At 43.1% G+C, this 23,695-nt stretch overlaps 1 protein-coding gene and 1 pseudogene across 1 annotated transcript in view; both read right to left on the bottom strand.

The window, feature by feature from the left end:
* Positions 1-2,322: 2,322 nt before the first annotated feature.
* Positions 2,323-5,157, bottom strand: LOC121614921 (annotated as a pseudogene).
* Positions 5,158-9,269: 4,112 nt separating this feature from the next.
* Positions 9,270-23,695, bottom strand: part of LOC121614595 (supervillin-like) — a 37,807-nt gene continuing 23,381 nt past the window's right edge. The window contains exons 19-40 of the mRNA XM_041948554.1: positions 22,873-22,950; positions 22,193-22,340; positions 21,971-22,066; positions 21,533-21,613; positions 21,093-21,270; positions 20,829-21,001; positions 20,387-20,542; positions 19,139-19,275; positions 18,438-18,585; positions 18,116-18,261; positions 17,159-17,334; positions 16,748-16,895; positions 16,122-16,401; positions 15,329-15,480; positions 14,823-14,928; positions 14,484-14,691; positions 14,266-14,399; positions 13,584-13,739; positions 13,328-13,471; positions 12,829-12,950; positions 12,536-12,691; positions 9,270-10,175 (exon numbers count right to left, since the gene is read on the bottom strand). Of these exons, the coding sequence (XP_041804488.1) occupies positions 10,089-10,175; positions 12,536-12,691; positions 12,829-12,950; positions 13,328-13,471; positions 13,584-13,739; positions 14,266-14,399; positions 14,484-14,691; positions 14,823-14,928; positions 15,329-15,480; positions 16,122-16,401; positions 16,748-16,895; positions 17,159-17,334; positions 18,116-18,261; positions 18,438-18,585; positions 19,139-19,275; positions 20,387-20,542; positions 20,829-21,001; positions 21,093-21,270; positions 21,533-21,613; positions 21,971-22,066; positions 22,193-22,340; positions 22,873-22,950 (3,210 nt within the window). The 3' untranslated portion in view covers positions 9,270-10,088. The remainder of the gene's footprint in view (positions 10,176-12,535; positions 12,692-12,828; positions 12,951-13,327; positions 13,472-13,583; positions 13,740-14,265; positions 14,400-14,483; positions 14,692-14,822; positions 14,929-15,328; positions 15,481-16,121; positions 16,402-16,747; positions 16,896-17,158; positions 17,335-18,115; positions 18,262-18,437; positions 18,586-19,138; positions 19,276-20,386; positions 20,543-20,828; positions 21,002-21,092; positions 21,271-21,532; positions 21,614-21,970; positions 22,067-22,192; positions 22,341-22,872; positions 22,951-23,695) is intronic.

Genomic DNA, 23,695 nt, shown 5'->3' with positions numbered 1-23,695 from the left:
ATTGGGATCTGAACCCGAGAGGTGTTCTGTTATTGGACTTCTGTGCTAGTCACAGTTTGTTTGAACACCATGTTCAAGCAGAAGGGTGTCCATCAGTGCACGTGGCACCAGGAGACTCTAGGCCGGAGGTCAATGATCGACTTCATGGTCATGTCATCTGACCTTCGGCCATATGTCTTGGACACTCGGGTGAAGAGAGGGCTGAGCTGCTGAGCTGTCAACTGATCACCACCTGGTGGTGAGTTGGATCCGCTGGCGGAGGAGAAAGCTGGACAGACTTGGCAGGCCCAAACAGGCAGTGAGGGTCTGTTGGAGAACATCTGGCGTAACCCTCTGTCAGAGGGGTTTTCAATTGCACGTGCGGGAGAGCTTTGACCAGATCCCGAGAGAGGTTGGAGACATTGAGTCCGAATGGACCATGTTCTCCACCTCCATTGTTGACGCAGCTGTTCGGAGCTGTGGCCAGAAGGTCTCTGGTGCCTGTCGTGGCGGCAATCCCCGAACCCGGTGGTGGACACTGGAAGTAAGGCATGCCATCAAGCTGAAGAAGGAGTCCTATCGAGCTTGGTTGGTTTGTGGGACTCCTGAGGCAGCTGAGGGGTACCGGCAGGCCAAGCGTGCAGTTGCAGAAGCAAAAATTTGGGTATGGGAAAAGTTTGGGGAGGCCATGGAGGCAACCCGTCCGGCGCCTCAGAAGGGGGAAGCAGTACCCTGCCAATACTGTTTACAGTGGAGGTGGGGAGCTGTTGACTTCAACTGGGGATATTGTCGGGCGGTGGAAAGAATACTTAGAGGAAGCAGGTCTGGGAAACCAGAGGTTGGCTCATCCATCACTCAGGCTGAGGTCACCGAGGTAGTTCAGAAGCTCCTCGGTGGCAAGGCACCGGGGGTGGATGAGATCCGCCCTGAGTACTTCAAGTCTCTTGATGTTGTAGGGCTGTCTTGGCTGACACGCCTCTGCAACGTCGCGTGGCAGTTGGGGACAGTGCCCCTGGACTGGCAGACCGGGGTGGTGGTCCCTCTATTTAAGAAGGGGGACCAGAGGGTGTGCTCCAACTAAAGGTGTATCACACTCCTCAGCCTCCCTGGTAAAGTCTATTCCAGGGTACTGGAGAGGAGAATTCGGACAATAGTTGAACCTTGGATTCAGGAGGAACAATGTGGTTTTCGCCCTGGTTGTGGAACACTGGACCAGCTCTAAAATGGTTTGCCCAACCAGTCCACATGTGTTTTGTGGACTTAGAGAAGGTATTCGACCGTGTCCCTCGTGGCACGGGCCGTCCAGTCTCTGTATGAGCTTGGTTCGCATTGCCAGCAGTAAGTCAGACTTGTTCCCAGTGCATGTTGGATGCCGGCAGGGCTGCCCTTTGTCACCGGTTCTGTTCATTACTTTTATGGACAGAATTTCTAGGCGCAGCCAAGGGCCGGAGGGAGTCTGGTTTGGGGACCACAGGATCTCATCTCTACTTTTTTGCGGATGATGTTGTCCTGTTGGCTTCTTCGAAACAGGACCTCCTGCATGTGTTGGTGCGGTGGCAGCAGTAATGAACTTTGGGTCATGACCGAAAGAAAGAGATCTCGGATACAAGCGGCTGAAATGAGTTTCCTCCGCAGGGTGGCGGGGCGCTCCCTTAGAGATAGGGTGAGGAGCTCTGTCACTCGGGAGGAGCTCAGAGCAGAGCTGCTGCTCCTCCACATTGAGAGGAGACAGCTGAGGTGGCTCTGGCATTTTTAACGGATGCCTCCTGGACGCCTTCCTGGGAGGGTGTTCCGGGCATGCCCAGGACAGGCTGGAGGGACTATGTCGCTCGGCTGGCCTGGGAATGCCTCGGGGTCTGGAGGAAGTCTCTGGGGAGAGGGAAGTCTGGGCATCCCTGCTTAGACTGCTGCCCCCACGACCCGGCCCCGGATTAGCGGAACAAAATGGATGGATGGATGGATGCTACACTATTTCCACCATTTTCCGACTCCGCTCCAACTGACAGCAGACAGTTAAAAAGCCATTTTTTAATGTTTTTCTGTCATTTTTTGCATTTTCCACCCTTGTGAACAACAACTTTTGAACTAGATAAAAGCTGAGTGTGTTTTTTTGGTTTGACCCATTTGACCAACTGTAAACGATGCAAAACATCAGCATTAGCGTGTGTTATTGCCCTTCCTATGCTGAAAATCACTTCCTGTCCTCCATCTGCAGTTCACACCACAACAAAAGGGTGACATGACATCAAAAGCAAACAACCTATTGCAAAACATTCAGCTTCATACGTAATTATCTTTGGTTAACTGCCATTGTTTGTTACTTTTCTGTCAACCTACTTGTATCTATAACTTGGCTTCAGTCTGTGTGGCATCGCAGCTCAGGTGAGTTCTGAAGAACTCCTGGATCTTCTTCCACAGGTGGACTTCTGAACACCCCATGCCTGGATGAGGGGCAGTACAACCCGTACGGTGGCTCCAGTAAGTGTCCAGCTCTTGGGTAATACACACTCTCAAAGTTCTCCTTCCCATGACGCTTCAGTCTCTCCATCATCTCGTCCGCATAACCTTTGCTGTCCCAGTTCAGGTCGTCCTCTGAAGCCACAAAGAGGAAACGTCCTTCTGCTCATTCAATGGGGACCAGGCTGCCTTTGTTCTCCTCTGCCAGGGGATCTTTGACACCATACTTGCAAAAAGCAGCTCCTGACTAAGTGGGAATCACCTTGTCAAAGTTGAACAGTAGCGGTGAAAGGATTTGGTGTTTCTTATAGTAGAGGGGGAGGGCAACATTGGCGCTGCAGCCGTTGATCCACACTACGGCCTCAACACCTGGCACAAAAGCAGCAAGTGAGAGTGCAATATCTGCTCCCTTTGATTGTGCTATTACACCAACTCCTTTACTGCCCACCTGTGAAAAAAATTAGAGCTGATAAAATCTGTAGAAACACACAGAGCTGAGGAACTGGGAAGGTGAGTCAGCAAACTGGATGAAATGTGGAGGTCTCCTCAAGCATGGAGGCTCAAGGAGCTAACAAGAAACGATTTTCCTGTGTTGTCACATATTTGTGTGACCTCGAGTTCACAACTTGATCGCAAAATAATCAGGATCAGAATCTGTCATGGTTCTGAGTGTTAGTTTAGTTCCCTTTTTATGTTGACAGGTTACCTCATGTTTCATCTTTTACTTTCTGTGTAATCATCTGATTGTTTTCACCTGTGCCTTGTTAGTCTTCCCTCTCAGTGCATTCAAGTCCACATGTTCCTGTCATGACCCGTGCCATGCACGCCGGTTTTGTTTAGTTTTCCTCTTGTTTATCCATGCCATTGCCTCATTTAGTTAGTGTTGTCTCAGTCATGCCATGTTTTATGTTAGAGAGTTTTTGTATTGTCTTTGTCTCTACCCTTGCCCTGTCTTGTTTGTATTTTTGTTAAGTTTCCCATTGCGTGTTGTCTTTGTCTAGGTTTTGTTACTTCCTGTTTTATTTTGAAGGTGCATGTTATGTGTTTTTGGTTTTCTTTACTTCCTGTTCCTCGTTAGTTTATGTTCCATGCCATGTTCTTTTCATAGTGTTATTTATTTGTAACATTATAATTTAGTTTCTGTTTTCTTGTCATAGTTATAGTTTAGCCGATTTATTCTCCTCGTTTAAGAGTGATTTTCTGTTTCTTTACTTTTGTTATTTAGATTCTTGTTCCTCCATTTGCTAGGAGTGTATTTTGATTTGTTAGTTTTTCATACCAAGTTCTTTTAGTTGGTCAGCTCCGTTTTTCACACCCCTTTGTGTTTTCCTCCTTCGGGAGCGTTTTGGTTTTCTTATTTTGTAGCGTTTTAGTCTAATTGGTTTTCTTTGTGCTTTACCCACGCCACTGCCTTAGTTTGTTCCAAGTCTTGTCTTAGTCTCAAGCCCAGTTTATTGTGTTGTCCTAGTCTTGTCTCTAGCTCTATGTTGCTTGTTCTTGTTTGCCCAGTGTTTCCCTATGTCGCCCTCATGTTATGTGTAGTCCCTTGACCCTAGTGTGTTTCATAGTTTCCTGAGTTTTGGTGTCCCTTATTAAATAAATACGTTATATTATTTCTACGTCATGTGTCTGCATCTGGGTTCAACCCAGTTTCCCTCAGTCTCTGCCACTTTGTCCCTTGTATGTGTTTTTGAACTCCACTTTTTGTTAAGTCTGCATTTGGGTTTGACTTCTTGTTCCTCCATGACACAATTACAACAGAATCGGCTTTATTGGCCAAGAATGTGTGCACATACAAGTCATTAAATATTCAACAACACTAAAGGTACTCGCACAGAAAGGAAGACACAGCTCAACAAGGATGAAAAAGAGAAGCATAAGTCGTGTAAAAACGTAAACAATAAATACATACAAAGAATTTTACAATGTGCAGGGAGTCATGTGACGGTGAGCTATTAATGTACATGAATAAGAACCAAAGCAGGACTGGCTTCCCACCAAATGGCTCAAAACAAAAGGTCTGTACCTTTGTGCTGCCGTGTTTCAAAGTTCAACAACTCACCTGAGGTTGTCGCTGTAAGAAATCCTTTGCTTCTTCAAAGTTGTCCAGATGTATGTCTTTGACGTTGTCAGGCTGATCAGTGTACACCCCCACAGCCAGAACCACAAAGCCTTTGTTGGCCAGCAGACAGGCTCTTTTCTCTGACATTAAGGTGCACAGATCCAACACAGCAGGAAATGGACCGTCTCCTGGAGCATCGACATACGAGTCAACAGTAGATCACATAAAAATCACAGAGCAACTCTGAGCAAGGGGGGGACAGAAACCTTTGCCTTGTTGCTGGGTATGTCGTATTCTTTTAAAAGTTGTGATTGGTTGTTCAATTTTGTCACTAGGATCAAAGCTTTGTACTGGAAAGCTTTATGAATACAACCCCTGAAAAACCATTCACCCTCAACGGAACTGGATTGTTTTTAGCAGTGAAATGTGAGTACTAAATAAATATTGTGATACATTCAGAACAACACACTGTATGCTGTCATTCAGCTCTGATGAAGAAAGAACATGAAGAACCACCTACCTGGGGGAGTAAACAGGACTCCCCGCATGTTCCCCTCTTTGACGGGGACCCGTCTGACTCCATCTCCCATCAGAACCCTCTCATTGGTCGCCTCTGCCAGAATCCTGCCCTCACCTTCCTCCTCGTGCACAGAGAGCATTAAAGGTAGAGTGACAGAAATTAAATAAAACAAACTAAGCAACAAATATTTACCAACACAAACATAAACTATACATAATATATATGTTAATATATATGTTAATCCGTAGTTTTGTGCTGATACAGACTCTACTGTGCAACAAAATCTCACCTTTTGGAGGGTAATTTAAAATATTTCTGAATATGCACTGACTGAAGAATGTACTTCAGTTTGCACCTGTCACAGCTGATTTGCTACAGCTTTGTTTTCCTGTGTTTCATTGTGTTTTCTCTTCCCTGTCCTCTTGTTTGTCTCTCTTTCTCTCTGTGTGTGATTGTCTGAGTGGAGACTCTCCTGCTGCATCCCATCTTCCACCCTGACAAACTGTAGCTGCAGCTCAGTCCGTCTGTGTTTCCAGCCTTTTCCTCCTTTCCATCTGCTGTCCCTCAACTTACCCAACTTCTAAATTGGATTTGAAGAAATTCTGACTTTGACAAAATCTGCAGTTATGACCAAGCAGCTGTTTTTTTCCCGGAAGGAACCTCGTAGAGGTTACACATTAATAGTCAGATCAACTTGTTAATGGTATACTAATGTTGTCAGATGTCATGAAAAGAGAACATAAAATGCTTCAGGCTCAAAACTGGAAAAAAAAACCTCCCTTTTCAATGTTGAAACAGAACCTACTGCTCCTGTGTGACCTGTACATAATTCAGAATTTGGCAATTTAACTTCATTAGCAAGCAATAACATCGCCTACAGTTTCACATTGCAATTCAATATGATTTTTATCATGTGGAGGAGCTGCAGAACATTTTGTTCATGCACACAAATCGAACAAATATTAGAGAATTAAGTCTGCAAATTGGAAAGTCTGCATATTCAACGTTGAAACTGAGTCTGCAGCTGATGTGTGACCAGCGAACCAAATTAAATTAAGAATTTGGAAACTTTTTAAAAAGCAGGCGACAGCTTTCCAATGTTAGTTTGTTCAGCATTTTAATGTGATGGAGGTCAGTGGTTATTGCAAAAGCTGCGAAGATGCAGAAAGTGTCCATGCTGAAAAGACGTTTTACAAAAAGCTGAAACCAATTGATCACAGGACACTAAGTGCGACGAAATCCTGCTCTGTGATTTGATCATAACCTGAAGTCTGATGCCGACCTGTAAACTGAGTACTGACACTAAACCCAACAATTGTGTTACTAACCTGTGATGTGAGCCTCGCACCGTCCTGATGTCAACGCTGTTGAAAATATCAGTGGAATGAAGCTCTGTGCAGTTCGACACTCTGGCCCACAGAGGGCGCTCATCAGTATGCTTGTTTTCAACGTGGCTTTCACACAGCTGAGACCTGAAGTTACAAATCAGCGGTGGAAAGTAACGAAGTACATTCATTTACTCAAGCATCCTTTTAAGGCCAGTCTTGAGGTCGAAGACTTGTTTTGAGCCTCTAATAAGAAACAGGATTTGACATAAAGACTTTGAAAGACAGAGTTTGTTCATGTTAGTGAGCAGCTCAAACATTAGTGCCCTCTAGTGGTAGTTGAGGTGGACAGCAATGCACCTGAAACCTGTTGGCGATTTAGTATTATGTTTCTGACCCTGAATCATGGCTCACATATTTAATGTATTTCTTCTGCAATTAAACTGTTTTTGATCATTGCCTTTCAGTGAGACAGATTGATTTTTTAACATGCTGAATGAAGGGGAGATTTGGTAAATGTGTCGTCACTCAATCATTTCTGTGATTGATTTAGAGCCAAATATCCTTTCATCTGCAAACAAACTGTGTTTATTGACAACAGTTTTGTGTTCCTGAGCCCATGTAGCAACATCCTTTATCCAATCATGTGTTGACAAAGTGGTGAACCTCGCTCCATCCTCGCTGTGAACCACTGAGCCTTTCCAGGATGATTCATACCCAGTGGAATGTTCCAAACAGGTGTTTTTGGAGCGTTCCACCACTTTCCCAGTCTTTTGTTGCTCCTGTCCCAACTTGTTTGAAACATGTTGCTGCATCAAATTCAGAATAAGCAGATATTTACACAAATCAATGAAGCTGATGAGGTCAAACATTAAATATATTGACTTTGTGCTGTTTTCAGTGGAGTTTATGTCAAAAAGGGTCAGCAAGTTATCACATTCTGTTTCATTGATGTGTTACATCTTCAGATTCAGACATTTTGTTTTTCTATCTCAATGTCCTTGCATGTTACCACCAAAACAGGTTTGTGTGGCATTCGCTGCATCCCATCCTGTTATCAAGTCTCCTGCAAGGCCTCAGCTCTGCCACTTCCACCCTGACAAACTGTAGCTGCAGCTCAGTCGTCTGTTTCCAGCCTTTTCCTCCTTTACATTTGCTGTCCTGCAACTAACCTTATTTCTCCTCTCCCTGCAGCTGTCTGCTCTGCTGCGGATCCACCATCTGCCCCTTCGTCCCATAAATGTGGGAAATAAGCAAAATTATCTGACAACAGAACGAGAAAATGTCATTCATCTGGATATGAAGAAATTCTGACTTTGACAAAATCTGCAGTTATGATTACGATCAAGCAGCTGTTTTTTTTTCCCTGAAGGAAAAAAAGAGGTTACCATAGAGGTTACACATTAATAGTCAGTTCAACTTGTTAAACATATACTAATGTTGTCAGATGTCATAAAAAAAAAGAGGACAAGAGATGCTTCAGGCTCAAAACTGAAAAAAGAAACTCCCTTTTCAATGTTGAAACAGAGCCTACTGCTCCTGTGTGACCTGTACTTAAAGACCTGCAACACCAAATTTAATTCAGAATTTGCCAATTTAAACTAAACTTCATCAGCAAGTATTAACACAGCCTACAGTTTCACATTGCAATTCAATATGATTTTTATCATGACGAGGAGCTGCAGAACATTTTGTTCATGCACACAAATTGAACAAATATTAGAGATTGAAGTCTGCAAACTGGAAAAACTGCATATTCAACATTGAAACTGAGCCTGCAGCTGCTGTGTGACCAGTGCACCAAATTCAACTCAGAATTTGATAATGGGCTGCTGTGACCCTGTTTAGGAGACAAAGCGTGCACACTTCATGGAACGAGCCTTTTCAGGAACTTTTTAGGCTTGTTTTTTCTTTCTTAATTCAATCAAGGCAATCCAAGAGACAACTTCAAATTCCAATATAGATTGTGTTTCAAAAATGTTTAAACATATATTTAGAAGGTTGCAACAAAAGCAAAAAAGATGAAACATAGTCATGTTTCCTCGTTATCTTTGTGAGATGAGGAGTGAAAGCTGGGGCGCTGTGTAAAACAAATAAAAACAGGATTCAGCCATCTGCAAACAAACTGTGATCCTGAGCCCTTGTAATAATCTCCTTTATACAATCACGATGATCCAGGTTGAGGTCCAAGGGGTCGAGTCTCACATGGAGAGCAAACACGGGGCACAAACGAGTGTGGCTGACTGGAATCACCCGAGCACAAAACACACAAGCAGATACTAGACTGACTAAGCCACCGGGCACATGAAGGTCTCCTCGTTGCCACAGTGGTAGGCTGACGATTTAACAAATACCGGTTCTTTGTCCAGGGTTTTTATACTGTGTGGCCATGTGGTCTTGACTGTATGATTGAGCACAGGTGTGCAGTCCCGCCCTGGAGTGATGTCACTCACTGGACACACAAGGGAGAGGCAGACAAGAAACACAAGGAAGGGAAAAACACAGGAGTACAAAAGGAAGAGGAGGAGGAGGGACTGCAGATCTCCACACCATCCTCACTGTGAGCCACTGAGCCTTTCCAGGATGATTCATCATGATACTATCACCTGTTACCAATCAACCTGTTCACCTGTGGAATGTTCCAAACAGGTGTTTTTGGAGCGTTCCACCACTTTCTCAGTCTTTTGTTGCACCTATTCTAAGTGTTGCTGCATCAAATTCAGAATAAGCAGATATTTACACAAATCAATGAAGCTGATGAGCTCAAACATTAAATATGTTGTCTTTGTGCTGTTTTCAGTCGAGTTTATGTCAAAAAGGATCAGCAAGTTATCACATTCTGTTTTACACAGCGACCCAGCGTTTCTGGAATCGGTTTGTTTGAAGCAGGAGACACAGAATGAGCCACGGTTTGAGTTGAGCATTGTTGTGATTTAATTCACTATGTCTTATATCACAAAGAAAGTCTTTAAAAATGCAGACTAGAATTTTCTGTATATAAACTGTACACAAAAAGCAAGGCACTATACATTCAGATTCATCAAGCTGCTGCTTCTCTTCCTCGTCAAAGTCGAACCTTTACATTACAACTCTCACATCTCTGCTCTCAGAAGCTCAGTGAGTCAGAGTCACTTCAGCAGTTTCGAACAAAATCGAGCAACATGAGTCCCCTACGTGGCCTGACGGCAGCCCGACACTGTGGACGACAAGAAAAAAAACTTTCCTCACAACATCTGACGCGACTGGATTTTTTACATAGATACAAAGAAACAAACGCACCCACACACACATGAACACAAACGAACATTGCACACACACACACGCACAAACATTATATACAATCGCACACACATACATACACAACCATAGCATGGCACTCTGACACCAAGCATCCTAGTGCGCACATTATCTTCAAGTCCATGAGCGGCGACTCAAGTGTTTGGAGGACACACAAACACCACGTGTGAAGCACATCAATGTGTTTCCACCTTCTCTTAAACCGTTTGAATTTAGTGTCTGTATGTATCGACAAAGTACTGAAAGGTAAAACATCACTATAAGCAAGGCGAGTGCATCTCCAGTCTCATCCTTCATGTACGCTTTCTTCAGATTCAGACATTTTGTATTTCTATCTCAGTGTCCTCGCATGTTACCACCAAAACAGATTTATGTGGCATTTCCTGCTTCTCCATCTCAGCTGTCCACTTCATATCCGCTTTGCACGCCATCTTCCATAAAAACTTCTTTAAAACAGTCCTTTGGCTTTCTTTATGTTCACTTGCTTCCACCCTGGTAAACTTTCGTATTCCTCTCTCTTCATCTCCAAAGCTTTCTGCAAGTGGAAGAAGAGACACATGCAGCTCATTAATCAGGAAGTTAGAAATGTCTAATCCTCTTTCAAAGGAAGTATTGGTGTTTGACTGATCATTGCTGTGCAGCTGTCATCCATTCGTCACTGTAACGATTGAAGAAATTCCAGAAATGAAGAAATATTACGACCTGTCATTTTTCAAATCGCAGCAATTCTTGTTTAAGTCTTTAAAGTGAGGAGTTTTTATGCTGAACAGCCTTAAAATGCATGTCTGAATGTTTTGTTGATGAAGTTCTTCTACACTGGATCAATAACTAACACATATTGACTGAACTGCATTAAATATGTAAAAATGTAGATGCTAAAATAAAAGTAGAAATTTTCACATTAAAGTGCATCAACAAGGGTTTTTATGAGAAAATAAAAAAGTAACTTGTACGTTTTAGACTTACCTGCGATATTCTTTTGACATTTACATCTGTAATTCAGTTTCTTACGATATACTCGGTCAGTACTGGGCCAAATCACACAACACACCGACGTCAAGCTAATAATGCATCTTGTGCTCTGTGGGTTGTTACTGTGGATCAAAACCTCATCAAACCAACTCCACCTCACAGTTTAGTTGTTTCAGTATTTACAGGCCTTGGTGTTGTGCTCCACAGACAGACAGTGAGTCAGACTGCAGTGTAGCTGATGGTGAATCATAAGTGCATTGAGAGAGCAGAGAGTCTTAGGTGGAAGGTGTGTGTGCGTGTGTGTGTGGAGAGAAGAGCAGCAGCAGCAGAGAAGTGTACAGGAGTGTGGTGTGAGGAACAAAAGCTGCACAATTAATCCTCTTAATTATCACTAGAAGAGAAATTTGAGAATTTAACCACCTAATTTACACCCTCACCCCATATTAAGGGGATATTAAGGCACATTAAGGACGAGTGTTAAAACTGTGAGCAAATCTGAGGTTTATCACATTCCTGCTGGGGGAAAATATCAATAAAATTTCCCTCAGTGACTGAAAATGATGAGAGAAGGACTCACTTTTTTACTTCTAGGGCAGCAACTAATGATTATCTTCATTATTGTTTGGCTTCATCGTTCCGACTGGAAAATGTCAGAAAACAGTGAAAAATCCTCAGTATAATTTTAAGGGGCCAAAAGTGACGTCTTCACGAGTCTAATGCAACAGATGCTGATTCATCCTCTCTTACATAATAGCTAAGTGCTTCAGGTCTATGAGATACTGAGATGTAATCAGTCTGTAATGACAAAATTGGTTATAGCTACGATTTACCACAAACTGGTCTCGTACGACAGTTTCTGTTCTTATCAGTCCTAATATTCCGCCTCAGTTTTTTCCGAGCAGGAATGGGACAGTTTGTTTGGGTCATGTGTCATTTTACATTTGTTATCTAATGCGTGAGAAAGCCGGAGCGCTGAATCCTTTGTGACCGCAGCTGATACAAAGGAGCAGTCAGGAGTAATCGTGCAGCCGAGCGTAAAACTTTCCTCCTCAACCGGCACCACACTCAGAGGACGAGAGTGAAACAGGAGTGAGTCAGAGTGTTCAGATCCACATCGAGAAAAACAGAGTGCTGACGTGCTGGAGAGAAGGCGAGACTCGCCAAATGCTGGAGAATCACACGAGTGGCTCTTCTTACCTGAATCCACCTACAACTTGGTCTGTAAAGTGAGATTAGATGGTGTTAGGATGGGTGACATGAATGAGGTGTCCTGTATAGATTTAGAGGAAATGTTCACCTTTGAAGATTGTTACTATTTTAAGCACAAACTGTGATCAAAATGGAGCAGATTTTATTTTTATCTCTGCTTGAACGATGGATTTCTTGCAGTAAATGATGGATGTTTTACATCCCTTAAGCTGCTTCTTCTGGAAATATCTTGATGTTGCAATATAATGTCAGTGTCAAGTCAGTTAGCTATGAAATACACCACTGTCAGAGTTTTACATGTCCTTCAGTAGAGTTTTCCTTTTAATGATTATGATGGGAGAAAATCCTTCAATCCTCACCAGGCTCTAATTTGTCTTGCGTAATATAACATAACAGTCATTTGTGAATGTGATTTTTACTGCAAAACTCATAAATTTGATTTCAACTTAGTAGATATTTGTAGAAGTGACAACTTGAAAAATACTTATAATATGTATAAGATATTTTCCTGTGATGAGGAACTAGGTTTAATTTGCAATATCCAATGTATTCTTTCATATTTTAGTTAAAATTGCCTCATAAACTCACCAAAATGTTCAAAAAAGGCTGATCAAGGGAGGGAAACATGCTCTCTGAAGGCCGATCTTTATCAAAACAAGACGTCAAAATAAAAAAAATCAGGATCTGTGCCGCAGCGTTTGTGGGTTTACTGACCTCAAAGTCCTGGTCGGACAGGTAGAGCTCCAGACGGAGTGGGTCGACTCCCTCTGGGAGTGGCCGGGCCTGCAGCTGAGCCAGAGGGAAGGTGTTCTGACAGAGCCGGGCCAACACGTCCTCCACCAGGATGATCTGGTTACACACCTCCGCCTCCTGCAGCCACAACATGAAGCCCTTTACACTGACAGCAGGCGTTTGAACTATGAGTACGTGAGTATTTGCAAGCTCTGCGTTTTCACTTTAAGTGTACGGTCATGATTTGGTGTTGGGTGCATGTGCGTGCTGCTGACCCTCTCGGTGATCTCAGCCACGTCCTCTCTGTGCTCCCAGCTGGGAAACATGTTGGTGAAGGTGAGCGGCTCCAGACCGGCGTGGATCAGATACGACTTCTGCGGCTTCTTGTCGTTCTTCTCTGCAGGAGAAGAGCGTCACAATAATTCTGACCTCAACTTCCGAGTACTGATGGCACGACCTAAATTTGCACTAAATTTGCTCATCTGAATCCTGGCACATAATTTCAACAGGCTGGCATACTGGTACATCAAGGTTAACCTGTAACACCAAAGCTGATTTTCAGCCACACAAAAACCCAACCTACCATATCATGAACAGTACAAACTAAAAACCTGCAGCTTCACACATTAAAAAAAAGGCAACATAAAAAATTGGTGCATTTTTTGGGTGTTCATCAGCAGCCAGGATGTCAGTTTCATAACATATTAATAACACATTAGTCCAGCTATCACCTGCCATTCACTGAAGCATTTCTGCCATAACCATCGCCCTAACCTTTGCAGTACTGCAGCACGGTCTCCATCGCACACTTCCTGTCTGCATCCCAGCGGATACGAGCCGAGCCGGTGCTCTCGCTGTCCTGAGGCCACCAGCCCTGCCACAGGTAAACCTCGTGGAAGTTATCCACCAGGAACAACGCTGCCAAGGAGAGAAGAGTCATTATAGCACTGCATGACTTCTGCATTATCAGATTGGTGTAAACACTTCATCGTGGTGCATGCATTGCAGTGTGTTTGTGTCCAGGCCTCACCAGGCTGTGGTGTGTTGTATAAGTCTTCCTGCAGGAAGGGCAGTGAGCTGACCAGGTCTGGAGCTCGGGACGGGTGGAAGAACTCGTTCGCCACAAAATCTCCGGATGTGCTGCTCAGCTGGAAAAGCCGTGGGGTGAAGTTGAATTTGCCTGGATCTGAAAAAGAAGATCAGAAACCATCATGAAATGAGATAAATAATCCCTCCTTGTTTAGGATGGCCCCTTGGTTTGGAGCTGTCAGTTGTCAAAACTTGAATCTTGGTCTTCATTAATTTGTTGATCACATATTGACTGATTGAAATGATTAAGTTCTTTATACAATGTTCTTTACAGGCAAATTTTGTCCTGCTGTTGAGGACAACATTAAAAACATACTATTAGGGATTTGAGACTTCTGGCTTATTTAAAGCTGTGGTACAAACATAAAAATGATTGTTCTTGTACTGGTGTCTTAGGTGTGCTTGTACCAGTATCCAGTCTTGATAGAGGCTTTTCAAAAGCTTTAAATTTGACCTCGATAAGTTTATTTGGCCAATTTTACGTGCCAAACAATACTGACAAAATATACAATCCCTCCAGTTTCTGTCTAAAATGACACTAGCTTTGTCTCAGTTGAGGCCTCGTGTCTGACTGAGAGACTGTGTATCAGTAAGTAACCAAAGTACACGGGTACAGACTGTACCTTGCAGCATACAGTCGTAGGCCTTCCTGTCTTTTCTCCCCAGAGCCTCCCAGAAGCCCGGAGGCTCCACTCCCTCATCACACTCATGGATGGTCACCTTACTGCTGCTGTGGAGACCCGCCTCCAGTGGACACCTGAGAGAATCGGGTTTTGAATCTGTGTCGATTTACTGACTAGTATCTTAAAAGTCATCCTGCAACGTCCTCATACAAACTCACTGTTCTTTGATCTTGAGCGCAGCCGTGTTTCCAACACTGCGAGTGTGCAGCTGCGTCTTGCAGCCGTGCCACAGGTAGATGATGGCCTTGTTGATGTTGAGCAGGATCATGGAGGCTCTGGAGCGCAGGCTGCTGCAGTGACACGCCACCTCCAGCAGGTGGCCCTCCACAGGCACCTCGCCCCGCACACAGTACAGACGCCACTCGCCTGCACACAGACGAGCAGGTGAATATGATCAGTGGAGTGATAAGAAGGGCTGACTGTGACCTCACTTTTTAAATCAGGAATGGTGAAAAACAAATAAGTAGAATCAAAAGCAGAAATGATAAAATATTTACTCTGAGTGTTCTCCTCCTCTTCCTCCCTCTTGCCAGCGTGGACAATCATCCCACCATTGAAGCACTGCAGGAAACATGGAGGCTCTTTTCCCTGCTGCACCTGAACCTGTGACACACAGACACAGACAACCACATTAAACACAGTATATACAGCAACATGCTCATAGACTAGCATGACTCTGGAGAACCTATTGGAAGAAACCAACATCGGGAATCATCTGGATATCTGTCATTAAGTTGTGATGCTAAAAAAATCAATATTGATGTAAAAAATAAGCTGTTTTCTCCCACACTCAGTCCTTTATAAGAGGGTTGCTGTGTTATAGAGGGAGCCTGGTGTGCAAGAGTGAACATCAAAGTCAGTTAAGTAACATCATCCAACTTCTCCTCAGTGTACAGTATGTCCTCGTCCATATCTCAACACTTCAACACTTTGTATTTACTCCACATTTGACTTAGAGTTGGATTCATATCTAGTTTCTGGTTTGGATTATCCGGTCCTGTACCTGTGCCCCTCTTTCCTCGTCCAGCTCCACCGTCATCAGCGCTGAAGTCCCTTTCTCGCTGACGGTGGAGTGTCGACCCTGCCAGAAGAAGTAGCAGCATTTCTCTTTGCCCGGCCCGCTGCTCCTCGCCTCGGGGTTCTGCCTGCGACCAACTGGGACAGCACGACACAAATGAGCAAACCGAATCTGAACTGCCAAGGCCGTTAAAATAATAACTCTCTAATTGCAGCACAAAGTAGTTTCATCTTTCTGTGCAAACTGAAAACGGTGCAGCTCACGTTACATTAGAAGATTGCTGTTCAACACCAGACTCGTATTTTTTACTGTCTGTGGGCTGATATGTGGTTGTGATTTGCCACAATGCAGTTACATACATCTCTCTGCTCTAGACCCTGAACTGTCCAGAAGAGATAAATCTCGTCTATTCTGAGCTTGTTGAAGCAGAATAAGTGACTTAGTTTAAAGATTTCATTCAGACTCCTTTCAGATTGACTCAGTCAAGGTGCTTCATCTGCCCTCAAACTCAAAGTGATTAGAAAATTGAATTAAATTAATTTCACTTTATTTTTCTCAATGTGTCTCTTTTTGTTTTTTTGTGTTTAGTTTTTCTAATGAGTTCAAACTTTGTGTCAAAGTGCCAAAAAATAAAGACTATGATTACAACACCAACGCTCGGTGCTCATTTAATCATTTCACTGTGTATATTTTTGAAATATATTTCAAACACAGCTGCTGTTTTGTAGAGGTTGCAAATTGCATCTGGTGATACTGGAGTATAATACCAGTGACTAACCTGAGGTGCTGACCATGTATTTCCACTTGACCACGTAGGCGTCTCCCTCGTGGAACTGGCCGATGCTCTGGCGTGGCAGACGGCTGTAGTCGAACTCCAGGATGTGCCAGACGTCCGCTGACACCGTGCTGATCTCCTGAGTCCTCATGTGGTCCTCGGTCTCCACTGGCCCGTAGCCGCGGCCGACATTTACTCCGTCCAGGATGGTGGAAATGGACGACTGGAGCACAGGCAGCATCAGGGTGGCGTCGTAAGGCCGGCATTCTCGCCCCGGCGCCTCCTGAGAGAGAAAGGAGGTGAGGATCACAGATAGGATTTATGATGGAAGTGAATTTTAAGAACTGATAAAGACAACTTCCATCTGTAAAAGGGGAATAATCCACATTTATTTCTATTTTAGCTGTCTGTGGCAACCCATGCGCTCATTCTTCTTTATGATGCTTTATGGAGCATCCACTTGAAGGCATACACTCTCTTATTCTTGTTTTGGTCCAGCAGTGTCTAAACAACATTTCCTGACAACATTAAGTGAGCTTGAGTTTGAGCCACAGTCCAATAAAGAAACAGACGGGGAGCTTGAGAAAACATATGTGTAACTTGTAATGCACCAAGTGTTGGATCTGCACCTTCTGCTCAGGTACGAGCTCGCCGCCTTCCTTTGGCGATGGCAACTTTGCTTCGGTCCAGTCCATAAACTTCTCCTTGAACAAGATCGTCTCGTTGTGCTCTGTCAGCCTGCCGAATATTGCCCAATCAGGACGGCCCTGGCCCTTCCTGTCAATGAACACACACAGAGAAAAGTTTATGCTTGTGCATGAATGCAAACGTGTTTGTGTGTGCGTTTAGTTGTGATGATCATGTTGTTGGGATATAAATGTGTTCACACGGTCACATTATGAGGACTCGCCTCCCATTTGGGGCTGAAAAGTTAGTCATGAGGCAAACTTATGAATTCCGACTTTGAAGTCAGGTTAAGATTTCAGGGTAAGCCTTCAGAACATGATCGGTGTGTGTTTGTGCATGTGTATGTTTCACACCTAGGTATGAGTGTGTTGCAGCCTCCGGGGTCCAGCGGGTTGATGTCACAGCAGGTGTAGTCAAACATCCCGTTCCAAAGGTGTTTGGCGAGCTGGAAGGCCACTTTCCTCTGGGCCAGCGTCACCTCTTTACCGTGCCACACATACACCTCACTGCCAAAGTCAAACACCAACACCTGCAGCAACAACAGACACAGGTGAGTCATTTTTGTTCATGTTAACTAGCACCTCACAGCTGCTTTGCTTTTCTGTAAGCACCATGTGGACAATAGTAATCGATAGATAGCCCCCTCTAGTTTTGAAAGCAACACACATCTATGTTAAATATATGTAGTACCATATAAAGGTTTAGTACAATAGAAACAAATTGTAAAATATACAAACAATCTAATTTAAATCATAAGAAACTTAAGTTAGTTTAGACAGAAAAAAAATGCAGATTGAAAAGTAAGACTGTAAAATCCTCATCATTCTAATGCAAAATCAGAAATGTAACTGCAGTGCACTTCCTGGTCATAGCCCCAGTTTCCTGAGCCCGTTTAATGTTTCCAGCAGCAGCACTGCACAGATGGATGTAGGAGGTACTCGCCATGGCACCTGCTGTTGCTAAGCAACAAATTAAAAGCAGCCTGAAGCAAAGAGCTCCTCTTAAAAAACTGAAATATTAGAAATTATTAAGAGCTTGGTGCCTTGTAGGAAATGCCCACCGTTACACATACTCTTGAATTTATTTATATTATAGCATTGTTGGTGCTGCCTTACATTCTGGTGTAATAAGGCTACTGGCGACAGAAAAGCAGTTCCCAGAGTCAGTCAAAGGGCAACTGAAGCAAAGCTGACCGTGCCAGTAAAAAGGCAAATTTATATTTATTTAATCCAGCACATCCTTTCCATTCAAATGTACAAACAAGAAAGGATGTTGAGAGGTTTTATGGACCCACAGAAAGTACCACAGACCTCCTTGGACTCCAGCAGCGAGCTGCGAGGGACCTTCCCCCATTCGTCATCATCAGGAACCAGTTTGTCATCCAGCAGTCTGAAGATGCAGTTGGTTTCCACAATGGCATTCTCAAACTGCTCATCCTCCTCTGGTGGGCCTGCCGCTATAGCATGATCAGACAGACAAATAATATCAGTGTAACTGTCTGCATGCACCCAAAAGCACCCAGAGTAACTGTACACTCACTGTAAGACAAATTTCAAATAGCCTAAAAGCAAGTTTAAGGGCAACAACCTAAACTCTCTAGACAAATTGGAGTATTAGGGGCTCCTGTCTTACGTTGGTAGGCAGTCTGTCCTCCTAGGATCGTCCAGAACTCCTGGGTATCTGGACCCTGTGGGTTGACCCCTTCCTCGATAGTCTGCACCTGCTTCGCCCTGCAGCCCATGTCCTTCTTTGACTGGATGAAGGTGGCCAAATCCATTGCCTACAGGCAAGAAACAAAGATCTGTTTTTCGTCCTTTAATAATGGCGAGAAAGACAGGGAAGATGTCTAATGATCTCATGCTGACTTTGATGTAAACGAGGAGGAAACTTGACTTTTCTTGATGAAGCCAGCGATGGTGAAGTGACCTCTACAACATCCCGCTTCACATTTATGCACAAATTCAAGAAAAGGTACAACAGAGGAGAGAGTTGGCTGAATCTTGTTGGGGGATTTTGTGCATAAAATCATCAAAAAATGAGTAAACAGCACTGAACAAGGGGCCAGAGTAGAAAAACAAATGTTTATTAGAAAGTGTCTAGACAGACCTCCGTTGGGGAAATGGAAGAGCTGTAGAATAGCCTGAAAGCATGTGTTTGATGAGGAGCACAGATGGGTATTTTTGCCAGTGTGTGTGTGTGTGTGTGTGTGTGTGTGTGTGGCTGTAGAGAATGGAAATGAGAGGCAGATTCATCAATGAATCATCTTTGTTCAAACACCAGTAGTACTTTGATGGTGGACGTCCAAAACAAAGGTCTGCAGGTGAAGTGCTCACCTTAGCTTTCTCGATGACATTTGAGAACTCTCCGATCCAGACGACGCAGTGCTCTGGAGTGACCAACAGGAAACAGTCGCCGCTGTTCAGTGATGACGCTCTTGGCTCCACTAATCTGGTCTGAACGTGACGACGACCTGGACAGAATAAAGTCATTATTCTGCTGAGTTACAGCATACCTTTCAGTTATTTTAGAGCATATCAGCTCTGTCTGAAAATTTCAAATTTTGGGAAATACACTTATTACTTATTTAAAGAGGCTACAGCCAGCAGACAGTTGGTTTTGCTTAGTGCAATGACTGGAAACAGGAGAAAACAGCTAGCCTCGCTCACTCTGAGGGTGACATCTGCCCACCACCACCTGTAAGTGTAAAAACAGCATTCGCCGTCTTATGGGCTGTTTCATGTCACGCTATTTCTTGGCTGGAACGAGTGATTTCCTGGAATCTCCACTGGTTGCCAAGCAACTGCTCCTACTCAAGAAATATGCCATATTTCCAAATATATCAAACTTTAAACTGTATGTTAACAATGTCTCTACTTATCTGTCTCTAAAACAAAAAATACATTAACATAACCATATACTGACTGTCAGTGGACAAGTCTGGTCGGCACAAATCCAGGTTTTAATTAAAGCTTAACATTCATTATCCAGAGTTCATACAGCTTTATAAGAGTAGAATTTCACTGTCAAGGGGCAAACATTTCCAGATTCTTGAAGCCTTTAACATCACATCTAAATTGTTACTATACATGAATGCAATTGTGAAAAATAAAGTTAACAGAATTCCTTTATACCCACAGCAATCAATGTATATTGTCACTTTGTTTATTTTACCCAGCTTCTCATATTAACTTTTTATATTATATGATTACATGTTTTGAACTTAATTACTTAATGCTTGATAATTGAATGACAGGTGAACACACCAGGAGAGATCAACAAGTATGATGATGGGATCATTTCATTTGAAATATTAAAATTTGGTTTGCAAGAGTGCTTGTGTTGATGAAACACCACATTATGCTGAAAATCAAGCATTTTTCAGGAGTGTATGCAAACTCAAACATATTCTTTACGTTGAAAACATAGTAGTTAAAATTAAGCATTTTCCAAACTTTCAAGACTTCACTCGAGCCCTAATGATCAGCTTAAACCCTGAAAGTGAAGACAGTGACAGTAGCAGGAGTCATGCAGGTAAAACCAAGCATGCATTGTAGCTTAACACAGTCAAATAGGGTTTTTACCTTTGATCTGCATCAGCATGAGGTTCTTGTAGGGCACAGCGCTGTTGTTGGACATCTGCTCGGAGATGTTGACGCTGCGCAGACTCACGCTGCTGAAGTTCTCTTTACTGGCCAGACCTGCCAGAGCAGCCTCAGAGTACTCGGAGGTTTTATTAACTGGAATGAGAAAGAGTGCACATTTCATAAATGTATAGAGCTACAGGGGATTGAAAAATAACATAAACGCTTCATTAAACTTTAAAGAAACCAAATCCCAACTGTAAACACTGCTAAAGAAGTGGGTCATGTGAGGCTGCTTTCCAATTAGTGCAGTTCACTAAATAAACAAAGTGGTGGACATGGATGTAGTTTCGTAGGATGTAGCAACAATAATGTTTTCAGCTTTTCACCGGGATTTTTAACTACAAACACAGCAAACACACCCCGTCATGGCTATACTTACTCTTCTCAGCCTTCATCCTCTTGCTCTCCAGCTGCGCCACATTCAATCTCTGCTCTGTGTACTCATGTCTGATGTCCTCTCTGGCCGCCAGCATCTTCAGAGGGTTTCTGGATGACTGGACGTTCCTGGACGGACGCACCGAGCGCTTATGCTGCACCATGGCTGAAGTCAACCTGGAAGGGAAGGGAAGTGTGTGAGCATACATGCAGGTGGTGTATGATGTGCACGGGTCAGCCATCATTCGAAGCTTTTTCATTCTCTTACTTGGGACCCTGAGAACCAAAGATGGTGTCAAAATCCTCGTTGATCTCGATCCTGGTGGGCATGCGTGGAAATTCAGCAACGCGTTTGTAGAACTTGGAGAAGATTTCGTCATCAAGCTTCATCACTTCCTTCACAGCCTTCTCAGTCACTGTTAAGGTGGTTTCCTGCAGACCTGACACTGAGCGACAAAGGAAAACCAGAAGTGGAACTGGATTAGGCCCTAATACAATAATAAAATCAATGCACAAGGATAGAATTTGCTGCAGAAAAACAGGCTTGTGAAAAGAACTTGAAAATGTGATGAAGTAAGGCTAAACGCTCAGCTAACCCCCACCAAATTATGACATTTTTTACAGATTCTTTAAAGGTCGACTGCAGGCGAAGACGACACAAATAAAAATATGACTATGGGAGCTTACAGTCAGTAAAGAGGTACATACCTTTGCTATTCAGACGTCCCAAGAAGCTCTCCAACTTGTCTAGTTTTTTATCAGACTCCATATTTGGTCTGGCCTCAATTTCTAAAAATGAAATAATTCAGTCTCATGAATGTAGAAATACAAGATTAAATTCTCCTTAACAAACTAAAAAAATAACATTATTTAGTTGTTATTTAGTTTCATTATGATTGTTCAGTTCTTTTTAGGTTATTCATCAAATATTTGTTTGTGTTGTTGATGAACTTGTGTTAATGATTTTTGTATATACATATGTAGTGCAGAGCATATTGGATGAACACAAAGACAAACTACTAAAGCAACAACAAATATGAAAATGAACTTAAGTCCATTCAGGTTGAACCAACACTGGTTGATAAAATCCTCTGACCCTTTAGCTGAGGTGGCAGTGGTGAATCAGGAAATGCAAAACTGTCTCACCCTCTTGAGGTTTGTTGACAGCAGGCGTGCTGCTCTTGAGTTTGTTGGCGACCGGTGACAGGATGGGACTGATAACTGAGGAGGAGGCTGCCAGGCCTGCAGACACGCAGACAGAAATTTATACGAGAATAAGACAAATATCTGACACTGTGGACACATGAAGAGAGATAACATGCTGTCTGCACCAGCAGACTAATAATAACAGCAGGTCTGCGGACTGACCTTTCTTAACCATACGTGCAGCCACAGTGTACTGAGTGGAGTCGTTGGCCGCTCCTTTGCCCTTTGTCTTCCAGGCATCCTCACGTACCGAAATCATCTGTTTTCTCTCCTCAATGGTCATTTGGGCCTCGATCTCCTCTCCCATCTTCTGCACACACAAGACCAAATCGAACAATTATTAAATTACGAAAGATTTTTAAGTTAAAGTGCCAAGTCTAGCATGCAAAGCAATGAACTCTGCACAATGAGGCTGACTGTTAGCTGTAATTTCAGGGTATTTTCAGTCATGTTGGAGTTATTTTCTAAACAGGTTTAAGCGCTGCATTAAAACTTTAAACAAGATCATGAAGGCAGACCAAAAAGCTTCCAGACACCTCTGGATCTACTATCTAACGTCACTATTACTTCATGTGACCATAAGTATTCAACTAGCCACAGTATCAAACCAAGCAGATATAAAAAGATTTGATGCACTCAGGCGTGCTAGGTGCATGTCCTTTGTAGCCTTTATTCCACAGTAGAAGTGATGGCTTTGCACTGAGTTGTACTCATGCAATGAGAGCCAAATAAAACTCAACAGCACCCAAAGCGCCCGTCACACCAGTAGCTGCAAACCGAGCAGAAGAGATAACACCCTGGTACATGCAGCGCATTCAAGCGTGCCAGGTGCATGTCCTTACCTGGCTATGATGGTCAATATACTGACACTTTTGACCGAGGGAGATAGGAGGAGAAAAGGTGGAAGAGAAGACAGGTTCCTGAGGATATAGAGGTGGATGGAAATGTGAAAGAAAGGAAAGGAAAGGAGGAAAAGGAAGGAAAAATGGAGAGCATGCAGATGAAGGAAGATAAAGGATGGATGCAGAGGAAAGAGAACCAGAGATTGGGAATGCAACATGACTGTTAAATACTCGCTATCCTTCAACTGCCAGGGCTAATCTAAAAGCTCTGTTTGTGGGTATTCATGCACAATGTAAAGGTCCTTTTGATAGACAGTAAAACTGACTAAAAGACCCATGCATTACCAAATAAAAATATAGTTAAAGTCACTGAAGGCCATTGGATGCAATTTTACTGTTAGAAACAAAGCTGTACACTGCAAAAGCCATTTTCATTCTTTGTAAGCTGAGACAGGCACAGCTTGTCACAGGCACAGAAGGTCACATATTACATTACCAGCGCAGTGAAAACACAGCTTAAAGCTTAAAGGTGCATTAAGTAACAACTGGTCTTAAAAAGTAATATGTCTATATAATCTGTATGTAATCTATAGCAGTGGTTCCCAACCTTTTTAGCTTAGCTTTAAAGAATACAACTCATAAAACCTCTTCCAAGGTCACATATTTTTATAGCTCAGATTGGCTAATTTGAATAATCTTTAGAGGCTTTGAAGATTTAATGTGTTAAAAAGGAAAATGGCCGAAAAAATGAACACAGAATCATGAAGCAGATAATAATGATTTTTTCTAACCTTTCCTCAGATTGATCTGGACATTTTGTTCT

Source organism: Chelmon rostratus, chromosome 12 (assembly GCF_017976325.1).
Source record: "Chelmon rostratus isolate fCheRos1 chromosome 12, fCheRos1.pri, whole genome shotgun sequence".
Lineage (NCBI taxonomy): Eukaryota > Metazoa > Chordata > Actinopteri > Chaetodontiformes > Chaetodontidae > Chelmon > Chelmon rostratus.
This window is presented reverse-complemented; position numbering and strand designations above follow the sequence as displayed.